Genomic DNA, 26,402 nt, shown 5'->3' on the forward strand with positions numbered 1-26,402 from the left:
GGAAACCACCGTGAGCTAAGCCGCTGCCATCGCCGCCACCGCGGCCTCCGCCAGCAAGCCACCGTCTTCGCCGCGCCAGGTACGCCATCCTGACCCCCCTGCATTTTATTGTGAGGCCGGCGTAGTTTGGCCTCCTGCATGCAGAATCGTTTCTGCATGCAGGAGGCATGGGGGGGAAAATAATCCCCCCCCCGTTCATTTCTTTTTTTCTTTTGGGCCAGACAGGGTCTGGCCCAATGATTTGGGGCTGGGCCGGTTTGGCCCAGATTGCGGGTCTGGGCCGGTCCGGCCCAGAAGACAAGACACTGTTGGGCCGAGTCCGGCCCAACGTCTTTTGGGGCTGGAGTCTGGCCCAATTAATTGGGCCGGCCCAGCCATTTAATATATTATATTATATTATATATATTATTATATTATGCATGTGTGTGTATATATATATATATATATATATTTTTTTTTTCTTCTAAAAAATAAAAAAAAAATTAAAAAAATTTGAAAAGTAAAAAAAAATATATTGTTGTTCTTGGTATATATTGATTTGTTTTTTTTTTTTTACTATGGGGATATAATTTCAGTATTTAAAAAAACACCTGTTTTCGTAAAAAAAAAAAAAATGTTTTGTTTTCATGCATACGGCCAACACACTAGCATGTTTTGAATGTTCTTTTTATAAAAAAAAAAAAAAAAAAATATATTGGAGCTTTGAAAATGTGTTTTCGCATAGATTTCTTAAACACAAAAAAATCATTTTTTGCATTTGTGGATTTTACAACCCGTTTGTAAAACTCCAAAGGGTATTGGCCAATATTCCAAAAATATAAAAATCTTATTTTGGGAGGAGAAGTTGTGATTATTGTTCACCGCTAATGTTTGGATGAAGAAATCCTTAAAGGGACGAACATCCAAAATATTATCGGGAGTAATAAATCAAACGCACATGTTTGAAAGAAGCTTTGGCTGCAATCGAGGATATTTCAAATTTTTTTTTTCTCCACGGTTTACGAGCCGTGAAAAGTAAATTTTTTTTAGAAATTGTGAAATTTTCTTCGTTCTTTTTATTCTCTTTTCCTTGCGATTTACGAGTTGACGGGATTAGAAAACACCAACACCATAGACTATAGAGCAAACCAAACACCAAGCAGCCTACCTTAGGTAGGGCGTATTAGGGGTGCTAGTACCTTCCCTTTACGCAACCAGTCCCTTGCCTTAGAATTTCTGAAAGACCAGTTAGGGTTCCTAGTGACCAAATACTAGGTGGCGACTCCAAAGAACCAAATCCTTAGAACACAACGAAAATCGCCAGCCGATGTCGTGCCTTCATAAATTTTTTGTAAAGGGGTGTGACAACCCAGGATCTCATTTAAAAGTATTAACATCAATTTCAACTCTTTGAGGTTTGAAATGGGGCTATTCACTACGATTTTACACATCAACATCGGAAGGAGAGTGTCCTTTACTGGTTGATGTTTGTTTGTTTGGTTTAAAGAATGAAAACATAGTTTTTCCTCTCTTGTTTTCTTGATTTTCCATTATAATTTATAACCTATTCAAGTAAAAGGAATTAGGGAAGTCAGGTGCAAGATGAAAAGATACTAATGCCACAATAAAATATTCATAAAATGCAGAATATACAAGGATAAACTAGTGATGCAAACTACTGGGAGATTTGGAGAACTTAACTTTGAAATAACCAGTAAATTATTAGTACTAGACTACTAGTGTGTAAGCATGCATCCATTTCTAGGGTACAGTCTACTGTTTACTCCATCAACAATCTACTGTAATGAATGTGAAACATTGAATTCAAAATGAAAAGTCATGGTTTGTAAATTCTTACTTGATGATTTTACATTCTTGCGGCTCTTTGTATAGATTCTTCTTCAAAATCCAAGCTAAAATTGTATATTGTTGAGAAGAAAAATAGCTAAAACCCCAAGTTATTTAGAAGACATGTAAACCAATTAATTATTTATATTTAGATAAATTTGCTGTAAAATATAATAATTAATTAGTATTGCAAGGAAAGGTGAGTGGCTAATTAACTAATGTTGCTAGGGAAAGTAAAGTGGCGGCTAATGGCTAGTAATTAATTTGTATTGCAAGGAAATGTGGGACATTAGGTTTGCAAGATAGAGAAAGTGGGATATAAGTTTGCTGTGTAAAAATGAAAGGAAAAGTGGATCACTTTTTTTTTTTTTTTTTTTAACCTGGGCTACATCCCTCTTTAGTCTTTTACAAGGCTCCGCCCATGCCAATTTGTTGGATTTTAACAGAATAAAAATGCAAAAGAGAACAAATATCGACTTCTTGTTTAACTTCACTGTTTCACTGTTTTATTGATCATGCAGGCTTGATGGAAAACATTGAAAAATAAAGCTTTAAAGGCAAGTAACAAGAACATTATCTCCTACTGTTACGTAAGAGAATTCAAAGGATAATAACTAAACAAAAGGATTATATAAATCCTAACAGAAATTGACAAATTCAAATAGCTAGTGTTTTATTAAAACTAAAACTCATATGAGCTTCCACATCAGTAGATTTCACATCAGCAGCTTCTTCGTCAGCAACTTTTGAGACATGAATTCAACAGTCACTCACTTTGACTGGAGATGCCGCACCCCCTAGTACCTATTATGAGCCAAGCTTCTTCTCATTACATTAAACCATACATGGAAGGAGCCTAACCTTATCATTCTCAATCATAATGACGAAGACAGGTCCATCTTGCCCACAGTGAGGCTTGTAAGAATATGGGCAGCCATCAGAATGTGCATGGAGGCTTTATGGAATCACCACAGCCAATGAAAGAATGATCTTTGCTCATTGTCTCGCACTGCCAGGTTATGACCCATCTAAAAATATTATGCATGATTGCGTATATTAAAAATATTATTTTAAAATAATTATTTTTAAATAAAATAAATCTTATAAATTTTTTTTTTAAAAAAATCTTTAAAAATTAAATATAAAACAAAACAATTTTTTAAATCAAGAAAAACAAAACAATATTATTATAGTGAAATGGCAACGCGTATAGAGTTTCTGTTCATTTCCTTTTATTATTTAAAAAATTAATGAAATTTTCTTTTAGATCATCTCCTATTATTCCAAGAATTTTACTAACCAGCCTAAGAACTACGAAGAAAATCATTCATTTTGAGGGAGCCAAGTCATTGAACACTTAGGCGAAGATCATCCCACACAAAGCACAATAGAATTTGACATGAGGCAATGGAATGAAAAAAGTAATTACCATTTCTTTCTATCCATAACATTCCACCACAATTAATTAATTTGTTAAATGACAAAAAAAATTTGCTGCATATTATCCCTTTAGTTAAAAAGTTAATATTTAGTTTGATATATAACATGCTCGTTGGGAGAAAGAAGTGAAGTTGAAATTACAAATAAAGTTGAGAAAATTTTGAAGCTGCATTTATATATACAAGTGCTAAGATTGTACAATAGTAATTGTAAATCAAAATTTGTTAAATATATATTAGACCATGCAGCAAAGATGTTTGGTTTATCATTGCAAAGACATGCTAAACAAAATATATCTAACAAAATCTTAAAGTTTATACATGTCTAAAAATATAAAAATAACCAATGACAAACATGCTTTCAATATAAAAAATGATAATAGAATTATAACATGCATTCTAATTATATAATCAATCTTACAATTGATATTAATTCAAAGTTCTAGAATATTTACTAGTAATAAAAATTATCTATATTTAAATTAAAACAAATAAGAGTATTTACTTGTTGAAGCATTTTAAAGTAATGAAAGTTTTATTGTTATTAATGATGAATATTTTATCACTAAGATTTATTGTTTTCTCACTTGTGTAACTAGTATATTTCTGATATACTTCCTAATATTTTAATAACACCATCTTAATTTAGATTTATTTTTAACATGGTGTTTGAACAAAAAAATATATTAAGTTTTTAATATATAAAGCCGGAAAACGTTTTTGTTGTTATCTAGCTGGCTTCAACCTGCCACGTCTATTGCTGCATATTAAAATAACTTCTATATAGTTTAATTTAAAATTTAAAAAAAGAAAGAAATTAGATTGTAAGTTTTTAAGATTGACGTGATAAATGTTTGAGTTTGAATATTCTTCTTGAGAAGGCAGAACAAGTGATGCCACCGGAAAGAAGATTTGCAAGGGAAGAAGCTGCACTCAGGAATTTCATGCATCTCTAAATCCTCACATTTTTTTAGAATTTGATTCAGGATTAAATTTGAAGGTTAAATCTTAAAAGAAATGAAGTGTTAAAAGTATAAAAAAATAGCAGTTAAAAAAGATAGTGTAATGTATATATTATATATAAATATGTACTCAATAAATTTTATATCATTATTCAAATCAAATATAATATATGTTTGTGGGGAGAGGAGCAAGACAAGTAATGTTTTTAAGAATAAAAACAGGAAATCCAGAAATCCCAAAAAACTTTCCCCTCAACATTCTTTTGCCTCTACCTCCATCACCAACCACCAAAGTTAAATCTAAAATCAAATACAATTTTAAACTTCAGAAAAAGGGGAAGGGGTGGGGGATTAGGAACATTTTTCTTTGACTGGACAAACAATGTCAATGTCAAAGTCAAACCTATGATCACGTGTAACAAAATTCATTGAATTTAAGGGCCAGACATATTTCTCGGACCGAAAAAAAGAGAAGACAAGTGAAAGCTTGGATCATCATAACCATACAAAGATTCAAGAACAAAATAATGACAGTCAATACGTTAATCAATAACTGAGAAAAAACCAAAACTACATTTCAAGCAGAAACTGGCCTAGAAGATGAAAAACTGAACATACAGTTTAACTGATCAGTGCTCGATTGTTAACACAATGTAACCTGTTATTTATCATGCAGAACGGTAAAGTTATAAGGATCGGAGAAGAGAAAAAGAGCCTAGCATGATTGATAAGAGCTTGTCAACTAGCCAAGGTGCTTGCCCAAAACCAAATGGAAGGTGCCCAGTAATATATATACTGCACCCAACTAAGATGGTGGGGGGCAAGTCGTCCTTGGCTACCAAACAAGCTCTTATCTTCATGTAAGGCTATTGTCTCGAATTTATACTCGATCAAACCAGTGCCAAGCCTTATCCTGTGTGCTACAGAGGTTTGCAGAACACTGGAAAGCATGCAAGGAACAGCGTCTTTGGGAAGAAAACAAAGGTCTAGCATGAAGAGCTGCCTGTCATGGTAGTCAAGCTGACGATTGCCTGGGAACTAACTTGTATATTCATCTAAAGTTAGACCTCTCTTCATCGTCCTTGGCTACCAAACAAGACTCTTCATCTTCGTGTTAGACCTCGCTTCTCAAGTTCATGCTCAAATGGGGTAATGAGTCTAGGTTCTCATAATGTCCATTTATAGTAAACGATAGAATAACGATCACTAGACTTAGCGGTGGCATTACATGGTAGTATTCGATTCTTTTCAATCCAGCTGCTTTTTCTCAATTATAAGCCTCTTGCCCATGATCATGGAACATATTCACTGATGCTCTGCTATTATCTTGAAATACTACTGTTTTAATTTGACCTTAATTTAATTGAAAGCAAAAAAGGACGCATAAGATCTAACAGCAAGAGATGATTGTGACGTGACACCATTGTTATAAGATGGATGAAGGGTTCTACCACCCTAAACCTTTCCCCTCACTCCGCTTCAAGACAGGGTCAATATTCCACCAACTTGAGATGAGATGTTCTCCCCTTTAAAGTAGATTAAAGTCAACGCGTTTGCCACGCTCAAGAGAGGATAGGATAGGTATTCTACGATTTACATTGGTTGACTCTGTGAGGTTTTGGAATCCCGATTGATTGTGTTGCTGATAATGATGATGCTCTGTACATGCATGCATTGCAGCAGCAACTATCGAATTGTAGAAATATTTGAGTAGATTTCTCCTACATGAAGATCAGGATTTGAGAATTATTCGAATCGAGTTATCTTGGATAGAGTTGCAAATATTTAAGTGATTAAGAAAAGGAAAAGACGACAACATTTCTGCTCTAAATGAGGAGATCTCAGTAATGGTTGTTCTTGCTTATCTAATTCTGACTTGTTCAGAAATCTCTCCAGGACAAGTCCTTTGCTCATCACTTTCTTAATTATTTCTAGGCAGTTCTCTGCATTTTAAGCAGTAACCACTGAATTAATATATATAATATATATATATTATATATATATATATATATATATATATATATAAAGCTGTATACGCAGAAATAAAAATAAATACATTAAAATTAAAATGATTAAAAAATATAAAAAATTATAATTTAAAACTAAAAACAATTTAAAAAAATCTTTAAAAGTTCAATTCAATTGCAATACTAAACACCAAGTTTCATGGGCTATAACGAAAGGTTCTTGTTTATCACGTCACACCTTCTTTTTCTTCCCAGTGTCACAAGCTCTTGACATCAGCTAGCTTGTGATTAAACTTCCACATTTCACAAATACAAGTATCATCATTTGGAAAACATGGTGACAGAAACCTTGAAAGGCACTCCAGTTATTCTTTTTTTGAAACAATGTTTATCTCTGTATTTTATTTGAAGGCTATTCGTCACTGGCTGGTCGAAATTTGCAGTACAGCATTGAATAAATTAATTATTATATTGTTGTGATCTTGACAATTTGATCTTGCATGGTCCAATGTAAGAAGGTAGGGTTTGGGGAAATGATACCATCAATGGTGGAGGAAATAGTGGACGGTGGGGGGGGGGGGGGAGTAGTGCCATCCAAGGTTATCAAAATCGCGTTTTGACTCGTAAAATCGTATGATTTTACGAGTCAAAACATGCATTACGGGTTGAATCGGTTGAAAAAATCGAAAATAGGTAAAATCGGGTTAAAATTGGGTAAAATCGCAAAAATCGGATGAAATCGCGTAAAATCGCGATATTAGGACCGATTGTACGATTTTAATAGAATTGCTGCACTGAAAGTTCCCACAATGTCCACCTGTCAAACGCCTATTGGAATTTGCTTTTCCCATTCACGTGACTCTTTAGTCTTTGGTCTTCACTTCGATCTTTAGATTAAGTTAATTTAATGATCCCATCCCATTCACGTCTGCTTCGGTCTTCCACCTGCCAGGCTGCCTCATCATTGCTTCCTGCAATTTACTGAATAGCCTATCACAGACCTGAAAACATGATTGGATGTGATGTTCAGCAAAATAGCGTAAGAGCACGCAAGCAAGAAGAAGAACTAAACTGCTTCATAGAAAATGGATTTATGAAAGGCAAATTACTTTTTAATATTTGGTGATATTATATAACATATAAATTGAAAAAAAAAGTTAATATTTAATAATATCATAAAAAAATAAATTAGAAAATAATTTATTAATTTTATTAAGTTAGATAATGTCATAAATATTTGGTGTATTTTAAGATGCTTGAACTATATATAAATTTTTTATTTGAAGGCTTAAAAATATGTATGAATTTTATTTGAAAACATGTTTTTTAATGTGCTTGAACTATGTATGAATTTTTATTTGAAACATGAATTTTTTTTAATGTATTTTAAAATTCCTTACGATTTTACGATTTTACGATCCGTTTTTACGATCCGATTTTGTGAACAGCTTTTCGTTTCGTTCTAAAATCGCGATTTTAACAACCTTGGTGCCATCTATGTACCCGAAGAGGTTTTCGCCTCTAAGATGAGGGACGATTTGAGGGAGCCATAAGGGATAGTTGTCCTGAGTGAGTTTAACGGGATTGAAGTTGGTGAAGGTGATCAAAGGAGGGGTTTAAGTGGAGGAGAGGGTTGCTACTACAAACATAGTGAGAGGGGATGAAAGAAAGAAAGAAAGAAATTGACGTAAGTCAGGTGTGCTCTAATACCATGTAAAACTTATAATATATTTACTGCAATGCTATAACACAAGTTTTGTTCTTATATTTATAATAGGAGATGGATATATACAAACATTTAAGAGATAAGCTATGAGGGTTGAGATACACTTGAAATGATCTTAGCTTGATCCTTATCTCTTTCTGTAGTAGTGGATGAGCTGAGTTTAACTGTGTTGTTGGTGGGTTTGACTAGGTCTCTAATAGAAACTGAGTAAATAAAATAAAAAAAATATTATGCATGATTGGACATATTAGAAATATTATTTTAAATAAAATAAAGCTTATAAAATAAAAAAAATCTTTAAAAATTAAATATAAAACAAAAAATTTTTTATCGGTCTATAAGCAATGGGTCAACTTCTCCATCCAACAGTGCCGCCGCTAATAGCAAGAACTGTGCTTGAAATAGGGGCTGAGCCACGTTCATACATGCACTGAATCTGTTCCTTGTAGCCGAACAAAGATTTGTCAAGTATAGCTGGAGTTAGCTCCATGACATCCCCCATCTTTAGTTTGCAAGTCACATTATACACTGGCTGATGGTTCAGCCTTGGCCTCAACTCTTCCTTCACAGGAAACCCATATGGGGACCATCTTGAGCTCGTACGCCTAGCCCTTTCCAACAGATCCATCACTGTTGAGTTTTTAGGAAACTCTTGCACAGACATCTGCAATATTCACAAAGCATGCATATTCAGTAAAAGACTAGTCAACAATTTACTTTTCTTTGGTCACTGTTGGATTTTAACAGAATGAAAATGCAAAAGAGAACAAATATCGACTTCTTGTTTAACTTCACTGTTTTATTGATCATGCAGGCTTGATGGAAAACATTGAAAAGTAAAGCTTTAAAGGCAAGTAACAACAACATTATCTCCTGCTGTTACGTAACAAAATTCAAAGGATAATAACTAAATAAAAGGATTATATCAATCCTAACAGAAATTGACAAATTCAAATAACTAGTGTTTTATTAAAACTAAAACTAAAATTCATGTCAGCTTCCACATCAGCAGATTCCACACCAGCTGTTTCTTCATCAGCAACTTCTTTGTTAGCAGCTTTTGAGACATGAATTCAACACTCCTCTTTGGCTCTGAAGCCGCAGACTCCAAGTCTCTGCCTAAAGAATTCATACTTAGCTTAAGGAAGTGGCTTGGTTAAAATATCAGCATTTTGATTTTCTGTTTTGTAATAGATTAGCTGTATTTCACCTTCTCTTTGAACTTCTCTTAGGAAATAGAGTTTCGGTTTGAAATGTTTCGTTTTGCCATCAAACACAGGATTTTTTGCAATTGCAATTGCAGCTTGATTGTCTACAAGTATTTGTGTGCTTTCCTTTTGCTCCATCTGCAGATCAGCCATTAACTTTCTAATCCAAATAGCCTGATTCACAGCAGCAGTAGCAGCAACAGACTCTGCCTCAGCTGTGGATTGAGCAATGACTTCTTGCTTCTTTGAACTCCATGAAAAAATGGCAGAACCAAAACTAAAACAATAACCCGAAGTGCTTCTCATGTCATCAATGCAGGTGGCCCAATCACTGTCAGAATAACCATGGAGTATGGAGTTTTTGACTTGACAAAACTTCAATCCATAGTCAATTGTTCACTTAATATATCCGACAATTCTTTTTGCTGCTTGAAAATGAATTTCACTTGCACAATGCATATACCTTGAAAGTATACTTGTAGCATTCATGATGTCAAGTCTTGTTGCAGTAAGATACATCAAGCATCCTATTAAGGTTCTATAGAGTGTTCCATCAATCTTTGCAACTCCATCTTCTTTGTAAAATTTCTCCTTTTGATTCATTGGTGTTGCTGTTAATCTGCACTCTTCCATGTTGAACTTCTTTAAAATCTCTTTGTCATATTTTTGCTGACATATGAAGATTTCATTCTGCTTTTATTGAACTACCATGCCGAGAAAGAATGTCATCTTCCCCAAGTCAGTCATTTCAAAGACATTCTTCATTTCTCTTTTGAACACATTAATATGCTCTATGTTACTTCCTGTCACAAGTAAGTCATCCACATAAAGAGAAACCACAAGCAATTCATCATTGATTTTTCTGAGATAAAGTGTAAATTCACTTAGACTTTTTGTAAAGCCTAAGTCTAACAAATGTGCATCAATCCTGCTGTACCAAGCCCTTGGTGCTTACTTTAAACCATAGAGAGCCTTTTTCAGCAAATATACTTTCTCCTCTTCTCCTTGAACAACAAAACCTTCAGGCTGCTCCACAAATATTTCCTCCTCCAAATATCCATTTAAAAAAGTATATTTAACTTCCATTTGATGTACAGTCTAGCCATTTTGAGTAGCAAGAGCAAGCATCATTCTTATAGTATCAAGCCTAGCAACCGGAGCAAAGGTTTCAAAGAAATCCACCCCAAACATCTGAGCATATCCATTGACAACAAGTCTTGCTTTGTGTTTATTTATAGAACCGTTAGCATTGAACTTGGTTCTATAAACCCATTTGACTCCTGTGGCCTTTTTATGTTCAGGTCTATTCAGAAGCATCCAAGTCTGATTCTTCTCAATCATCATAAGCTCCTCCTTCATTGTAGCCATCCAATGTTGATTTGCAGCAGCTTCTTCATTTCCTACAGGTTTAATTAATGCCACATTGCAACTCTGATAGATATCAGAAAGCAATCTGATTTTTGTAACAGATTCATCATCAACATTAGCATTCTCCTCTTGAAATTCAAGCTTATTTTTCTCCCAGTTCTAGCTTTCTGACTTAAATAATTGGATGTTTCTACTAACAATCACTTTGTTGTCTTGTGGAAGATAAATCCTGTAGGCTTTGGAGACTAAGCTGTAGCCTACAAAGATTCCAGGTTCTGCCTTTTTATCAAGTTTGTTTCTTTTGACTTGTGGAATGTAAGAGAAGCAAAGACAATCGAAAGTTTTTAAATTTTACAACTTTGGTTTATAGCCATACCATGCCTTAAATGGAGTTTTATGTTGCAGAGCTTTTGTAGGCAATTTGTTCAAAAGAAACATTGTTGTATTTGCAACCTCAGCCCATAAATTCTTTGGCAATCCTTTGTCATGTAATAAACATCTTGTCATCTTCATGAGTGTTCTGTTTTTTCTCTCAAAAACCCCATTTTGTTGAGGGGTATAAGGTGTTGTCAAATGATGTTCAATGCCTTCCTTTTCACAGAACTTGTTGAATTTTTTCTGAAGTATATTATGTTCCATTGTCTGATTTGACCACCTGTATTTTGTGTGTGCTTTGTTTTTCCACCCAAGCTTTGAACTTCCAGAAGATGTCAACAACTTCAGATTTATACTTCATTAAATAAATCCAACACATTCTTGTATGATCATCAATGAAAGTAATGCAATACTTACTGTCGTTTAATGATGATATTTTCAAAGGTCCTCCCACATCAGTATGCATTAGCTGTAGTTTTTGTGAAGCTCTCCAGCTTTTATTGTGTGGAAATGGGAGTCTTGTCTGCTTCCCATACTGATAGGCTGCACACAATGGAAGATCTTCTTCTAAATCAGGTAGGCCTTTCACAAGATTGTTCTTCTTCATAAAGAGTAGAGCTGTATGATGAAAATGCCCCAATCTTCTATGCCAAAGCATTGTACTGCTATTTTCTTCATGTACCGCAACTTGTTCTTCTTCTGTAAAATTCAAAGCAAAGCTTTTACTTTGCATCTAAATTTTAAATATTTCCTTGTTTTGTGCATCAGTAATCAAGCAAAACTTGTCTTCAAACAACACCTTATATCCTTTCTCAAGCAACTGACCAACACTCAAAAGATTTTGATTAATTTCAGAAACATATAAGACATCAGAAATTAATTTTAAACCTATGTTGCCTTTGATTGCCACAGTTCCTTTATCCTTTACTACAAGACTTGCCTCGTTTTCAATTCTCACTTTAGAAATGGTTGTTCTGTCAAGCTTTTTGAAAAGCTCTTTATCATAGGTCATGTGGCTGGTACAACCACTGTCTATAAGCAAGCTCTCTGTTGAGTTATTGGCAACAAAACATGATGTTACAAACAGTTGTTCTTCTTCAGGTTGTTCAACAACGGTTTTGACTTCTCCTTGTTGCTGTTGTTGTTGTTGAAATTTGCATACCCTTCCAATGTGTCCTAGCTGACCACACTTGTGAAATTTTATATTCGGCCTTCACCAACATCTGCTCTATGGATGGTTGGATTTTTTGCAGTAAGAACACAATGGAAATGTTATGTTGCTGCTGCTGTAATTTATGTTTCTTTGTTGTATATTGTTCTGTGATTTTGCAAAAAAAGCACCTTTCATAGAACATGCTTGTCTCATGAGTCTTCTTTGTTCTTGAGCATGCAGTGCATTCAGTTGCTCTGCCAAAGTGATGCTTGATACATCCTTTGAGTTTTCTATTGATGATATTGTAGCTTCAAATTTTTCAGGAACAGTAACAAGAATTTTTTGAACAATTCTAGAATCAGTGAATTCAATACCAAGAAGTCTTACTTTGTTTACAATGTCAAGAAGTCTATCAGAGTAATCCTTGATGGTTTCTGATTCATTCATTCTTTGCATCTCAAATTATCTGATGAGATTTAAAACTTGCATGCCCTTCACTCATTCATTCCCTTCATATTTCTTTTTGAGAAAGTTCTATATCTCATTTGCTGTCTTCAGAGTCATGATTCTGGTGAAGATTGAAGACGAGACAGCTGCAAATAAGCTCGCTTTTTTGCCTTTGATTTCTTTTGCTTGCTCTCTTTGTGATTTTTCATTTGAGCTATAGTTGGATTGTCAAGCAAAAAAGGAACCTCATATGTGTTTTCAACGGCTTCCCACTGATCATTTGCATCAAGGTAAGCTTCCATTGGAACAGCCCACACTTGATAGTTTGTTCCACCAAATACTGGTGGTGCCATCAAATTCACGAAGGCTTCTGATTTCATTTTGTTTTGATTGGTTTCTTAGAAGAATTGTAAGTGTTTAGGATAAGTGTTTAAGCTCTCTCAGTCTCACAGATCTCTCAAAAAAAAATCGGCTCTGATACCAATTTGTTGGATTTTAGCAGAATGAAATTGAAAAAGAGAACAAATATCGACTTCTTGTTTAACTTCACTGTTTTATTGATCATGCAGGCTTGATGGAAAATATTGAAAAGTAAAGCTTTAAAGGCAAGTAACAACAACATTATCTCCTGCTGTTACGTAACAAAATTCAAAGGATAATAACTAAATAAAAGGATTATATCAATCCTAACAGAAATTGACAAATTCAAATAACTAGTGTTTTATTAAAACTAAAACTAAAATTCATGTCAGCTTCCACATCAGCAGATTCCACATCTGCTGTTTCTTCATCAACAGCTTCTGAACATGAATTCAACAGTTACTCACTTTGACTGGAGATGCCACAACCCATAGTACCTATTATGAGCCAAGCTTCTTCTCATTACATTAAACCATAAATGGAAGGAGCCTAACATTATCATTCTCAATCATAATGACGAAGAAAGCTCCGTCTTGCCCACAATGAGGTTTGTAAGAATATGGGCAGCCATCAGAATGTGCATGGAGGCTTTATGGAATCACCACAGCCAATGAAAGAATGATCTTTGCTCATTGTCTTGCACTGCCAGGTTATGACCCATCTAAAAATATTATGCCTGATTGGGCATATTAGAAATATTATTTTAAAATAATTATTTTAAATAAAATAAAGCTTATAAAATTTAAAAAAAAAATCTTTAAAAATTAAATATAAAACAAAACAATATTAATTATAGTGAAATGGCAACGCAGTATAGAGTTTCTGTTAATTCCTTTATTATTTAAAAAATTAATGAAATTTTCTTTTAGATCATCTCATATTATTCCAAGAATTTTTACTAAACCAACCTAAGAACTACAAAGAAAATCTTTCATTTTGAGTTAGCCAAATCATTGAACACTGAGGCCAAGATCATCCCACACAAAGCACAATAGAATTTGACATGAGGCAATGGAATGAAAAAAGTAATTACCATTTCTTCTATCCATAACATTCCACTACAATTAATTAATTTGTTAAATGACACAAAAAATTTGCTGCATATTATCCCTTTAGTTAACCTTAAAAAGATTCAAGAACAAAATAATGACAGTCAATACGTTAATCAAGAACAACATTTCAAGCAGAAACTGGCCTAGAAGATGAAAAATGAGTTAAAAGTCGACAACAAACTGAACATACAGTTTAACTGATCAGTGCTCGATTGTTAACACAATGTAATTAACCTGTGAATTATCATGCAGAACGGTAAAGTTATAAGGATCGGAGAAGAGAAAAAGAGCCTAGCATGATTGATAAGAGCTTGTCAGTTAGCCAAGGTGCTTGCCCAAAACCAAATGGAAGGTGCCCAGTAATATATATACTGCACCCAACTAAGATGGTGGGGGGCAAGTCGTCCTTGGCTACCAAACAAGCTCTTATCTTCATGTAAGGCTATTGTCTCGAATTTATACTCGATCAAACCAGTGCCAAGCCTTATCCTGTGTGCTACAGAGGTTTGCAGAACACTGGAAAGCATGCAAGGAACAGCGTCTTTAGGAAGAAAACAAAGGTCTAGCATGAAGAGCTGCCTGTCATGGTAGTCAAGCTGACGATCGATTGCCTGGGAACTAACTTGTATATTCATCTAAAGTTAGACCTCTCTTCATCGTCCTTGGCTACCAAACAAGACTCTTCATCTTCATGTTAGACCTCTCTTCTCAAGTTCATGCTCAAATGGGGTAATGAGTCTAGGTTCTCATAGTGTCCATTTATAGTAAACGATAGAATAACGATCACTAGACTTAGCGGTGACATTACATGGTAGGATTCGATTCTTTTCAATCCAGCTGTTGTTTCTCAATTATAAGCCTCTTGCCCATGATCATGGAACATATTCACTGATGCTCTGCTATTATCTTGAAATACTACTGTTTTAATTTGACCTTAATTTAATTGAAAGCAAAAAAGGACGCATAAGATCTAACAGCAAGAGATGATTGTGACGTGACACCATTGTTATAAGATGGATGAAGGGTTCTACCACCCTAAACCTTTCCCCTCACTCCGCTTCACGACAGGGTCAATATTCCACCAACTTGAGATGAGATGTTCCCCCTTTAAAGTAGATTAAAGTCAACGCGTTTGCCACGCTCAAGAGAGGATAGGATAGGTATTCTACGATTTACATTTGTTGACTCTGCGAGGTTTTGGAATCCCGATTGATAATGATGATGCTCCTTTATACATGAATTTCATTGTAGCAGCAAAAAAATTATCAGGATGGAATTGTTGGAACTTTATAAGACCCTTGAAATACATAAATTAGGGACAACGTAAAAATTATCACAATTTTCATATAAAAACAAAACAAAATAAAACAAAACTCAAGTTAAATATTTTATCAAATAGTTTAAGTGTAATATGATGCAAGGACAGACAATAAGGAAGAAACTATAATTTGACTAAGAAAATAAAAGTTCAATCTTGATTCGTGAAATTTTCACTTATTTTCTCATCATCTCTCAGTTACTAAAAAGACTAGATTGTAAAATACATCATCACTTTATCATATCAGACTTAAAAGAAAACAACTATAGTTTCTTTAAAAGTGGGGAATATAGAGAAGGGAAAGAGATTAAGATAAGAAGAGGTGGCTGTGAGTGTAAAGGCAAGAGAGGAAAAAAAATAAAAAGAAAAGGAAATAAATTACTTATACCAAATACTCGGGTTACTTTATTGAATTATACGAGTGGAGTTGAATTGAACGTTTTTCAAAAATCTCAACTTGCACTAGACTATGATGCCTATTTATTAAGTTTTTCGATTCATTAATATCTGTAATATCCCTATTATTTGACTCTGATGGATTGGGTCAAATAATAGAAACATTATAAATGAGCACCATTAATCTTATTCCTTCAAATGTCTCTAAAAAACAAGAAGGGTAGATGAGTATTTGAGAAAAGCTAGTTTTGAAATTAATTTCTTCTATTTAGTGTAGTAAATCAGAAGGGATGGTCTTTGGTTTATTTTGTATTTTTTTTAGAGATTAAATTTCTTTAAAAATCCAATTCTTAACATTAAAAATGATTCGAAATATGATATTTTATTAAAATCTATTAGAGGAATTTAATTAATTAGGTGGTTCCAAACATATTGTATATTTAAATTCTTGTCTATAATCTCTTAACATTTTTGTTATTTTGTTGTTATTTGTTTTTTTAAAAGTATTGCAATTAAATTAACTACAAAGGAAATTTGTCTAAGAGGGATAGAGATTTTTTTTTCAAAGTGTTTTTTTTTGTTTAAAAGTATATTAAAATAATATATATTTTTTTATTTTTTTAATTGATTTTTTAAAATCAATATATTACAATAATTCAAACACATAAAAAAATAATAATTTTAAACTAAAAACAATTTAAAAAAATCTTTTAAAAGTTCAATTGAACAACAATACTAAACACAAGTTTCATGGGCTCTGACGAAAGCTTCTTTTATTCCCAGTGTCATAAGCTCTTGACATCAGCTAGCTCGTGATAAACTTCCACATTTCACAAATACAAACATCATCATTTGAAAAACATGGTGACAGAAACCTTGAAAGGCACTCCAGTTATTCTTTTTTTGAAACAATGTTTCTCTCTCTATTTTATTTGAAGGCTATTCATTAGGAGATCGCGAGAGAAGGAAGCAGGCGTAAGCTTAGAAGGACACGCCTGAAGAAGCTTTATTCCCATCAAAATACAGTGAAGGCCAAAGTAGCACTCTAGCACTTTAAAAGTCTATCAAAGCAACCCGGATTATACATCATAGAAACTGGTTATGATCTGAGATCTTGAACCAACACACAAGCAAAGGTGTTGGCAAAGGGTTCCGAGAGTGATCATCGGCAAAATGGGATGATGAATTCAGGGAAAAGCCAAACCTACAGCCTGCAAAAACTAAAATGAAAATAGGGAATAGATGACACATTTAGCAGCGAGTAATAGGAAGTCTTGCTCGTTTAGAACTTCAACAAGTTTATTTCAACCACTACATTTTACTTTTGGGATAATTGATTACACTTTCTCCATTAATGAAATTGGGGATGCTCTAAAGTTTGATTCTGGATTTTGGCTAATAGGTGACAGATGCTTTGACCTTAATTACTTTTCAGGTGTCACAGTCATCTTGCTAGAGTGTTGCTTGTAAACCGAGAACAAAATAGCATGTCGAGATAGGTTAGGGCAAGTGAATATATTCCATTATGGGGCAGATAAGGGAGAAAAATGATGGATGAAGCAAATGGATTGAAGAGAAGCAAGTAATGTTACCATTTGTGTCTAGTCTTTATTCTCTGCTCAAGTATAAAAGGACAGACAGAATGAGAAACTGGAATTCAAAATAGAGCATGGATATTTGAGAAGAGAGGCCAAACAGAGCATGAACATAGGGGTCTTGTTTAGTAGCCATGGATGATTTGCCTGCTTCCAAAATGAGGTGTCAAGCCGAGATAAATATACTAGTTTGATCCCTCATTGGGGTTCCCAGGCAGTTATCAGCTTGGCTAACTTGACAGGCTCTTTCCTTTCAAGCTACGCCCTCACCTTCTTCTTCCTCCAGACGTCAGTGAGATGATGGCCTTACATGAAGATAAGAGTCTTGTTTGTAGCCAAGGACGACTTGCCCACAATATGTATCGTGAGCGTTTCCAATTTGCAACCTCATACTTGGTTGTTTTGGGCAGTCTCCTTGGCTATGCAGACGGACTCTTCTCAGTCATGATAGGCATCTTCTCTTCATCAACCCCTCTGCAATTTAAAAAAAACAAACAAACAAAAACACTAGCACCCATTTCTGTTTTATTGTGATTGTGAGGAGAATAACTATGAACTTGTATAATGATTCTCTTTTTAAAGTTGCTTTAATTATTTATTTTCTAATTTGATCCTTTTGCTTTTCAATGGGATTGGTCATTATGATTTGTTTTTATGGTCACATACGGGGGATTTGCAATGTCAGGGAAATATTTTATCACTCGATTGGTGCTCGGTTTAGTGAAACAAGATTCAATTTTGTTGATTTAAAAGAATTAGAGCTTTAAAGGACCAATTTCAAAGTTTGAAAAAATATTGAGTCCCTTTTGTTTACTAACATCAGAGATAGAGATTGATTTACATGGTCAAAGAAAGTTTTTCTTTTAGATCACACAACTTTTTTCTTTCTAATTTGATCATTTTAATTTGATTTTAATTGGGAATTGAATTGGTATTTTGTTTTGATTACCTAGATAAGAGGTTGTCGCAACATCGCTCACTTGTTTGGTGCGTGTGGAAGATATTTGCTACACACTTGTGTCACGTCAATAGACTATAATGGTGGAACACGACCTTTCATCATGGCATTGGATTCCACTCGGCGAGAGCTTCTTGATAAGGCTGCATGTGTACATATTGGAAGCATATGACCGTCTATTTTTCTTTTTGCCTTCTCCTCCCTCTTTTCTCTCTCTTCTCCTTGAGATTCACATTATTCTACCAAATTTGAAAAGTGTCATTCATTATGTTTTTCTTTCAAATTTGGTTACTATTCTTTTAATTGTTATTTTTGCTTTAAAATATATTTTTAATTGGTTTTTATTTTTCAATTTTATCCCTTAACATTTGAATTCATTATGTTTTTATATCAAATTTGGTCCTTATTTTTTTTATTGCTATTTGTTTTGTTTTGAATCTTTTTTCTTAATTTTATTTTTCAATCTCATCTTTCGACATTTGATTTCATTTTGTTTTTCAGTTTTATTCCTCATTCTTTTGATTGTTGTTTTTTTAGATTCTTTTTTAATTGTTTTTTTTTTCAACTTCATCCCTCAATATTTGGACAATTAGGGAGTTAACTTTGTGATTTTTTGAGTTTGTTTTTTATGTGGTAATCCTGACCTCATAACCCAAATCATGAGTTTGAAAGATTAGTCTAGGATGACTTTGGTCTTTTAAAAAAATTATATATATATATATATATATAATATATATATATATATATATATATTCATTTTCAATTTCAATCTTCAGCATTGGATTTGTAGAGTATTGGATTTCATGATCTTCTTCACTTTTTTTCTCTATGAGGTTATCTCAATCTCATATCTTAGGTCTTGAGCACGATAGGTTAACTTAGGGTGACTCAATTCTTTTGTTTTTTTTCATTGCTCCCTTCACCATTAGGTTGGTTTGAGAATTGAACTTCATAGCTTTATTTAATTTGGATTTTTACAGAGTTATCCTGATTTGATCTTACTTCTACGTTGTGGATTTCAGAGTCTAACTTGGGTTGATTGTTTTTGTACTTTTTTTTAAAAAAAAAATTATAATAATTTTAGCTTTTAATATTTGATTTGTTTGGAATTGAGCTTTAGACTTTTTTTATTTTACTTTCTATGGTATTATGACGTTCTCATTTAATTTTTTATTTCTATGAAGACCTCTTAAGAATATTAGGGGATGTCCCTCTCTCTCTCTCTCTCTTTTTTATGATATTGACAATCAATTATTATTTTTTTTGCAATTATTTATTACAAATTTTTTAGTTTAGTTTTATTTATTCTCTTTTTTTTTTTTATCATGTTATGAAAATTAAACTGAGTTTATTACACCTAGTCAAGCTAATAATCCAAGCCTCAAATTGTTTTTACTACTTTAAAAATGCTAGCCTTACTTAAGCATTTTTTTTATATTAGAAAAAAAATTGAACTAGCTCACAATATAACATAAACTACCAATCTAATCTGTATTTGTATTTGTATCTGTATCTGTATATAATAAATAAGGTTATATTTGATAATGGATTGCGAGGGTTCTGAAGGGGATTAATGGAATTAAAAATTTATCCTGTTGAAAATTATGTTATTTTTTTTATCAAGTTTTGGAGTGCATGAATTACTAAGGGGGATTGGTTTTCAGACTATGAAATTTCCCCTCCATGTTAAAATTTAACCTTAAAAAGAAAATTAATTTTTATTTTATTTTATCTTCTCTTTTTATTCAAAAATACAAAGTCATTTTCTTCTCAACCCTTCTAATTATGAAATTAAACTGAGTTTACTACACCTATTCAAGCTAAAAATCCAAGCCTCAAATTGTTTTTGCTACTTTAAAAATGCTAGCCTTACTTAAGCATTTTTTTTATATTAGAAAAAAAATTAAACTAGCCCACAATATAACATAATTAAACTACCAATCTAATATGTATTTGTATCTATATATGATAAATAAGGTTATATTTGGTAATGGATTACGAGGGTTCTAGAGGGGATTAATGGGATTAAAATTTATCCTTATAAATATTATGTTTTTTTTTTTTTATCAAGTTTTGGAATGTATGAATTACTAAGGGAAATTGGTTTTCAGAGTATGAAATTTCCCCTCCATGTTAAAATTTAACCTTAAAAGAGCATTAATTTTTATTTTATTTTATCTTCTCTTTTTATTCAAAAATACAAAGTCATTTTCTTCTCATCAACGCTTCTAATTATTTAAACATTTTCTTTCTCTTTTCATTAAAAAATAATCTTTCAATACCTCAAATATTTTAAAGAACTAACTTCTATATTTTTTTAAAAAAATTACTTTTACAACAATTGTTTATATAATAATTTGCCCTATTTTTTTAAACAAATACCAAAATAAACCCAAGTAGTTAATGCTCATTTGAAATTGTGCTTTTATTTATATAAAAAATCAACATATCCACAAAATAAGTTCATTATTAAACAAAAAAAAAACCTAAAATGAATCAATGACAGTGAAATCAACCAAGAGTCCTAAACAATTAGAGAAAAGAGAACAACCATGCTAATAAGAGTTCACACAAGTAACCCGAAGATTAAGGCATTTAGAAACTCAACAAAATAAAATGATATTTATAGAATATGTTAAGATTTATGTAATTATTAGAAGAAAAAAAAACATGAAAATTAAATTCAGTTTATATTAGAATTCATCACTTAATTTTTGTACGTATTATAAATAGAATATATAAAATTAAATTTAGATATTTATATGAAATTCTAACATTGTGACGATATAAATAGATCATTTAAAAAAACAGTTAACTCTATATATATAATTTCTTTGCATCTTTTATGTAATTTATCCTTCTTTTTTTTTTCTATCTACTACTTTATTTACAAGTTATTTTATTACATTCCAGTTTATTTATTTATTTATTTTATCTAATATGATCTAAAACAATATACATTTTTTAATCAGAATATCATGAAGTTTGAGATTTTTGATTACTTAATCATTGATTACATATACTCTACTTTATATGCAATTATTAAGCCTCTCACTAAACTTATAAATTATAATAACCATTCATATCATATATTAAATTTACTTTATTAAATTTATCTTTAGATGTTAGAGTATGGTAATAAATAGATTTTTTATATATTATCACCTTGATTTTTAAAGGATAGAATTAGAGGTTTAGAACATGTTCTCAAAAGAATTTTGAGTTATGACATTTTTTTACTAAAAAAAAAAAATCACCAAGTAATTTTTGGTATGGCAAAATGGGGCCATTATGCACGGTGGGACCCCACATCGTAAAGAACCGGATAAAAGCATGTAACCCCAATATCCTATCCAATTCCAGGCCAGATCCGTCAGCAGGCAGCCAAGCAGGGGGCTCATCTACCTCTACCCAACCCCAACACATCACAGTTCAATTAGACTACAAAATCATCCCTCCCTTCAAAGCTAAATCATAACTCTCTCTTCCTCTCTTCAATGGGGACTCCATCTTCTCTCTGTACAAGTCAAGCTCTAATGTCCCGTCCATCAAGGCCAGCCATTTTTTGCACTAGCGGGTCTGTTTCCTTCACTGGGTTTTCTCTAAAGACTCGAGCTTTTGTTAGAAAGAAACAGACTTTGAGGTTTGTGAAGGCTTCTGTTGCTGTTGAACAGCAAACCCAGGAAGCTAAACTTGCTCTCATTAGAATTGGCACCAGAGGAAGGTACTGAAAGTTTTTTTTTTTTTTTGTCAATTTTGAATTGTGGGTTTTGTTTTGTTTTGTTTGATAATGTTGGTATTATTTCTTATTAATTGTTGGATTTTTTTAGCGTTTGAGTGAAATTGGGTTCTCTGTTTTTGGGAGATTTAAGGTTGCTCTTTGCTGGTCTATTTGCTTCAACAGATTGTTGGGATGCTCTGCAAATTGCAAGCAATGATCCTTGAAGTGGAACTTCTGTTTGAATTGGCTATTGTGGTTTTGAGTTTTTTGAGTTGGTAAAAGAGATTTAGCTCTGACTTTAGTTGATCAATTCAATTACTGATGCGGTTTGTGTTGACTTTGACTTAAATTTTTTTCTTCTAGATTAGCACCTGTTTGTGAAAAGTGGTTTTGATTTGTCTCAGTTTTATTCATTTCATTAGTTACTGGTGTTGTTTTTGTTCGTGAATCTTTGTATGTTCTGGTTTCAGTAATCCGAAAGCTTCTACTTAAATTCAATCAATTTTGCCATAAAATGATACACTTGATGTCATTTTTTGTTTAGATAGAGGTAGATACTGGAGCTTGATATGCTCATCGAATGGGAAAATGACGCATATTGAAAACATACGAGAAAGACAAGAATACAAAATCTTCAAAAGAAATGATCACACAAAAACCCTAATCAAAGTATTATGTCGTTTTAAGAGGTTTGCAACTCCTTAAATAAATCACAAAACCTAGCTAAACAAAATAGGAAACCTGAAAAAAAAAAAGAAAAATAATAAAATTCTAAACAAGAAAAATAAAATTATTAAACATATTATTTAATTTTCTAAACTAAATAGAAAAAAAATAACAAAAAAAGGAAAAATAATTGTCCTTAAAAGCCTCCTGCATCAATCTCCCTAGGTTGAAAAACACACGTCTTCGAGTTTAAATTTCTCTCATCTCTATGGATGGCTCTTCAATCTTCTTTTTTCTTCACTTCGGGTGTATAATAGTTTTATACAACAATTTCAATCACTTCATCTTAAAATTTATGTAAAATACAATAATTGACAAATTATTTCGCTTCCATTTGCTTATAGAGTAATAAATTGCAAACCTTAAACTTGTTTCATCAATATGTGTTATATCCAGATAACTCTTGAACAAATCTACTTTTATGATAATATTAAACTTGTAATCAAAATGATTAATATAATTTTATTGTTGAGCATTTTCCATGTTTTCTTTGCACTCAAACTTTAAATTATCAATAAGAACATCATTCCTATTAGTGTCATTGTATATGATATCATTGTCAACATAATCATCATCAAGCTAAACATCATAAATTGGTGTAGAATATCAATCCATATCTACCTCATCATGAGATCACCAATATCTCCACAATACTTATCATAATCAAGAAGTTGCCTCCTCTACTTATGCCTTTGAAACAGGTTCTCAAAATTGGTCATGAATTCTTGATCACTCTCCTAATGATCCCTTAGGCTGCTCACTTTTGCCAATTGATTAGTTGATTCTGCAATTTATCTCTGCATGTTTTCTTTTACTATTTCCTCAATGTCTCATTTCAATCTTGTAATTTTTCTTTGCGTGTCTGATATCATTAGTTTCTGAATATTAGGTTATGAATGTCTCTTTCTTGAGGGAGAGCCCCATCTTCCCCTCTTATATGATCACATTCTATTTTGTGCCATCTTTTCTAGCCATAATTATTGAATAGCACACAACAACTAATCACTCGTAATCGTGAGTGAAACCAATAAGAAAGACAATAAGTCCAAGAATACAAAATTTTTACAAGAAAGGATCATGTAGAAATCCTAATTCACAATTTTATTATTGAATATATTTTTTAAAGTAGCATGTCTCTCTAAGAAGTTTATAACTCCTTAAATAAACTAAAAACCCACCTAAACAAGCTAGAAAATAGAAAATAATAAAAGTCCTAAAGAAAAATAAAATTATTTAGCATATTATTTAATTTCCTAATCTAAATAGAAAAAAAAAATAAAAAAAATATGGAAAAATATTTTTTCATAAAAACCTCCATAAAAAAATGTTTTTGTAATGATCCCATGCCAGATATTTTCTTATGTTGTTTTGCTTGCTTGTTGATTTTCTTTTCACATGTTTGATAGCCCGCTTGCACTTGCTCAAGCTCATGAGACACAGGACAAACTCATGGCTTCACATGCAGAGCTAGCTGAAGATGGAGCTATCCAAATTGTGATAATAAAGACAACGGGAGATAAGATACTAAGTCAACCACTTGCAGACATAGGTGGGAAGGGACTGTTCACAAAAGAAATAGACGAGGCACTGATAAATGGTGACATTGACATTGCTGTCCACTCAATGAAAGATGTTCCTACATATTTACCAGAGATGACCATCCTCCCCTGTAACCTTCCGCGTGAGGATGTTAGAGATGCATTTATTTCAATGAGTGCAACTTCGCTAGCAGATCTTCCTGCTGGTAGCATCGTTGGTACTGCTTCCCTCAGAAGAAAGTCACAAATACTCCACAGATTTCCATCGCTCAGTGTAAGTTTATTGAACCACGTGTTTTGAATTAGTTCTCCCAGGAAAATGATATTATATTGTCCAGACGCTCTTACATGAAAGTTAAAAAGTACTCTTCTAAAAGTTATTGTTCCTGTTAATTTAGTATGGCTGACATTTATAGGCGTCACTTAAAGTGCAATCTTGCTTTTAAAACCATTCCATTGAAGAGGTAGACCCATGATGTGTGCATTGCACAAGGGAGAACTTTAGTTGTATCATTCACACCCAATCAAGATATTTTAATTGAGGTCTGATGGTGACTATGAGTCTAAGCAGCGAGTTCCAACTGCATTGTAGACTGATTATGAAAACAAGCATTAACCTTTGTATAGAAGTAATTTTGTGCAAGGAAAGAGAAAATGCTATTTGAGGGTCCGTTTGAAGTGAAACAACCACTGCAATCGACAGTAAATCTTCTTTCTCTGTTTGAATTCAAGAGAGAGAAGTACATTGGGATTTATGAAAATTTATTTTAAATGAAAATATTTTTGTCTTTTTGTGGAAATGCTAAGTTGTTTCATGAAAGAAAGGTCAACCTTTGATGGTTTTGTGTTTTAGAAAAGCAAGCATTCTGAGGCAGTTGTTGTCATCATTTAAGATTTTTAGCTCTCTGAAGCTTGTTGAGTTACCTTTATTGAGCATACTTCCAGGGTTCTCTAGCATTTCTTGATCATTGACATTTTTTTGTTGCTTTTAATTTATGTTTTTGGATGATTTTGTTTTGTAGGTGGAAGAAAATTTTAGGGGCAATGTTCAGACAAGGCTGAGAAAACTTAATGAAGGAGTTGTAAAGGCAACACTATTGGCATTAGCTGGACTTAAACGCCTAAATATGATGGAAAATGTAACTTCCATTCTTCCAATCGATGAAATGCTTCCCGCAGTTGCCCAAGGTGCAATTGGAATTGCCTGTCGAGACAATGATGACAAAATGGTGTGTTATGCTCTGTATACCTCATCTAAGCTTTGAATACATGGAATAGTTGATCCAAAATCTGCATATCCAATTCAACTGCTGTAGGATATATATTAATAACAGAACCTGGAGACTTTATTGTATGTATTGTCAGCCCTTGACATGGTTGGTGGATGGCCATTCAGTTGTGGGTTTTGCAGGCTAATCACTAGGCTTCTTAACACTTAACCTGTTCTTTTGTTTACTGTGTGCAGGCTAATTATTTGGCTTCGTTGAACCACGAGGAAACAAGACTAGCAGTTGCATGTGAGAGGGCCTTTCTTGAGACCTTAGATGGGTCCTGCCGCACTCCTATTGCTGGATATGCTAGAAGAGATGAAAATGGTGATTGCATATTTAAAGGGTTGGTTGCTTCTCCTGACGGAACTCGCGGTATGATATTACAATGAACAATGAGTATGCCCAGTTTCATGTAGCTTCTGTCCTTTATGATAATCTAGCCTTTTTCTCCTTCTCTCTGTATTTCAGTACTCAAGACTTCTAGAAAGGGTCCGTATGCTTTTGATGATATGATTGCAATGGGAAAGGATGCCGGAAAGGAACTTCTTTCACAGGCAGGTCCTGGATTCTTTGACCGATGAGGAACTCAGTAATAGTTTAACCAAGAACAAAAGCAAAACCAAGGCTTTACGTTCCAGTTTTTGGGCAAGCACTAAACCTTTTTAATGTTCATCCATTATTTCAAGTTATTGCTTGTTGTAACATTAAGGTTTGGTTGTTTGAGTACTGTAAAGTAGATGAGTCTGTTCTACTGCTGACGCCAGAAAGGTGCGCCTGCTGTATCTTCAGAATTAATAGAATTTTAATTTTTTGGTGCTCTTATCACTTCCAACCATACTGTGCTTTTCTTTCCTTTTCTCCTGCTTAATCTCCACCGTGCACAAGTGCTGTGCTTCTGAAAACCGTCTCACAGTTCACCAATCCATATATAGGAG

General features: G+C 33.0%; 1 protein-coding gene across 1 annotated transcript; it reads left to right on the plus strand.

Moving 5' to 3' along the window:
• Nucleotides 1-21,570: 21,570 nt before the first annotated feature.
• Nucleotides 21,571-26,287, plus strand: LOC118038655 (porphobilinogen deaminase, chloroplastic). The gene is made up of 5 exons (XM_035045085.2): nt 21,571-21,935; nt 24,065-24,470; nt 25,219-25,425; nt 25,662-25,839; nt 25,936-26,287. The coding sequence occupies exons 1-5, from the start codon at nt 21,709-21,711 to the stop codon at nt 26,046-26,048; spliced, it is 1,131 nt and encodes a 376-aa protein (XP_034900976.1). The 5' UTR covers nt 21,571-21,708; the 3' UTR covers nt 26,049-26,287.
• Nucleotides 26,288-26,402: the final 115 nt, after the last annotated feature.

Source organism: Populus alba, chromosome 5, assembly GCF_005239225.2.
Source record: "Populus alba chromosome 5, ASM523922v2, whole genome shotgun sequence".
In the NCBI taxonomy this organism is placed as follows: domain Eukaryota; kingdom Viridiplantae; phylum Streptophyta; class Magnoliopsida; order Malpighiales; family Salicaceae; genus Populus; species Populus alba.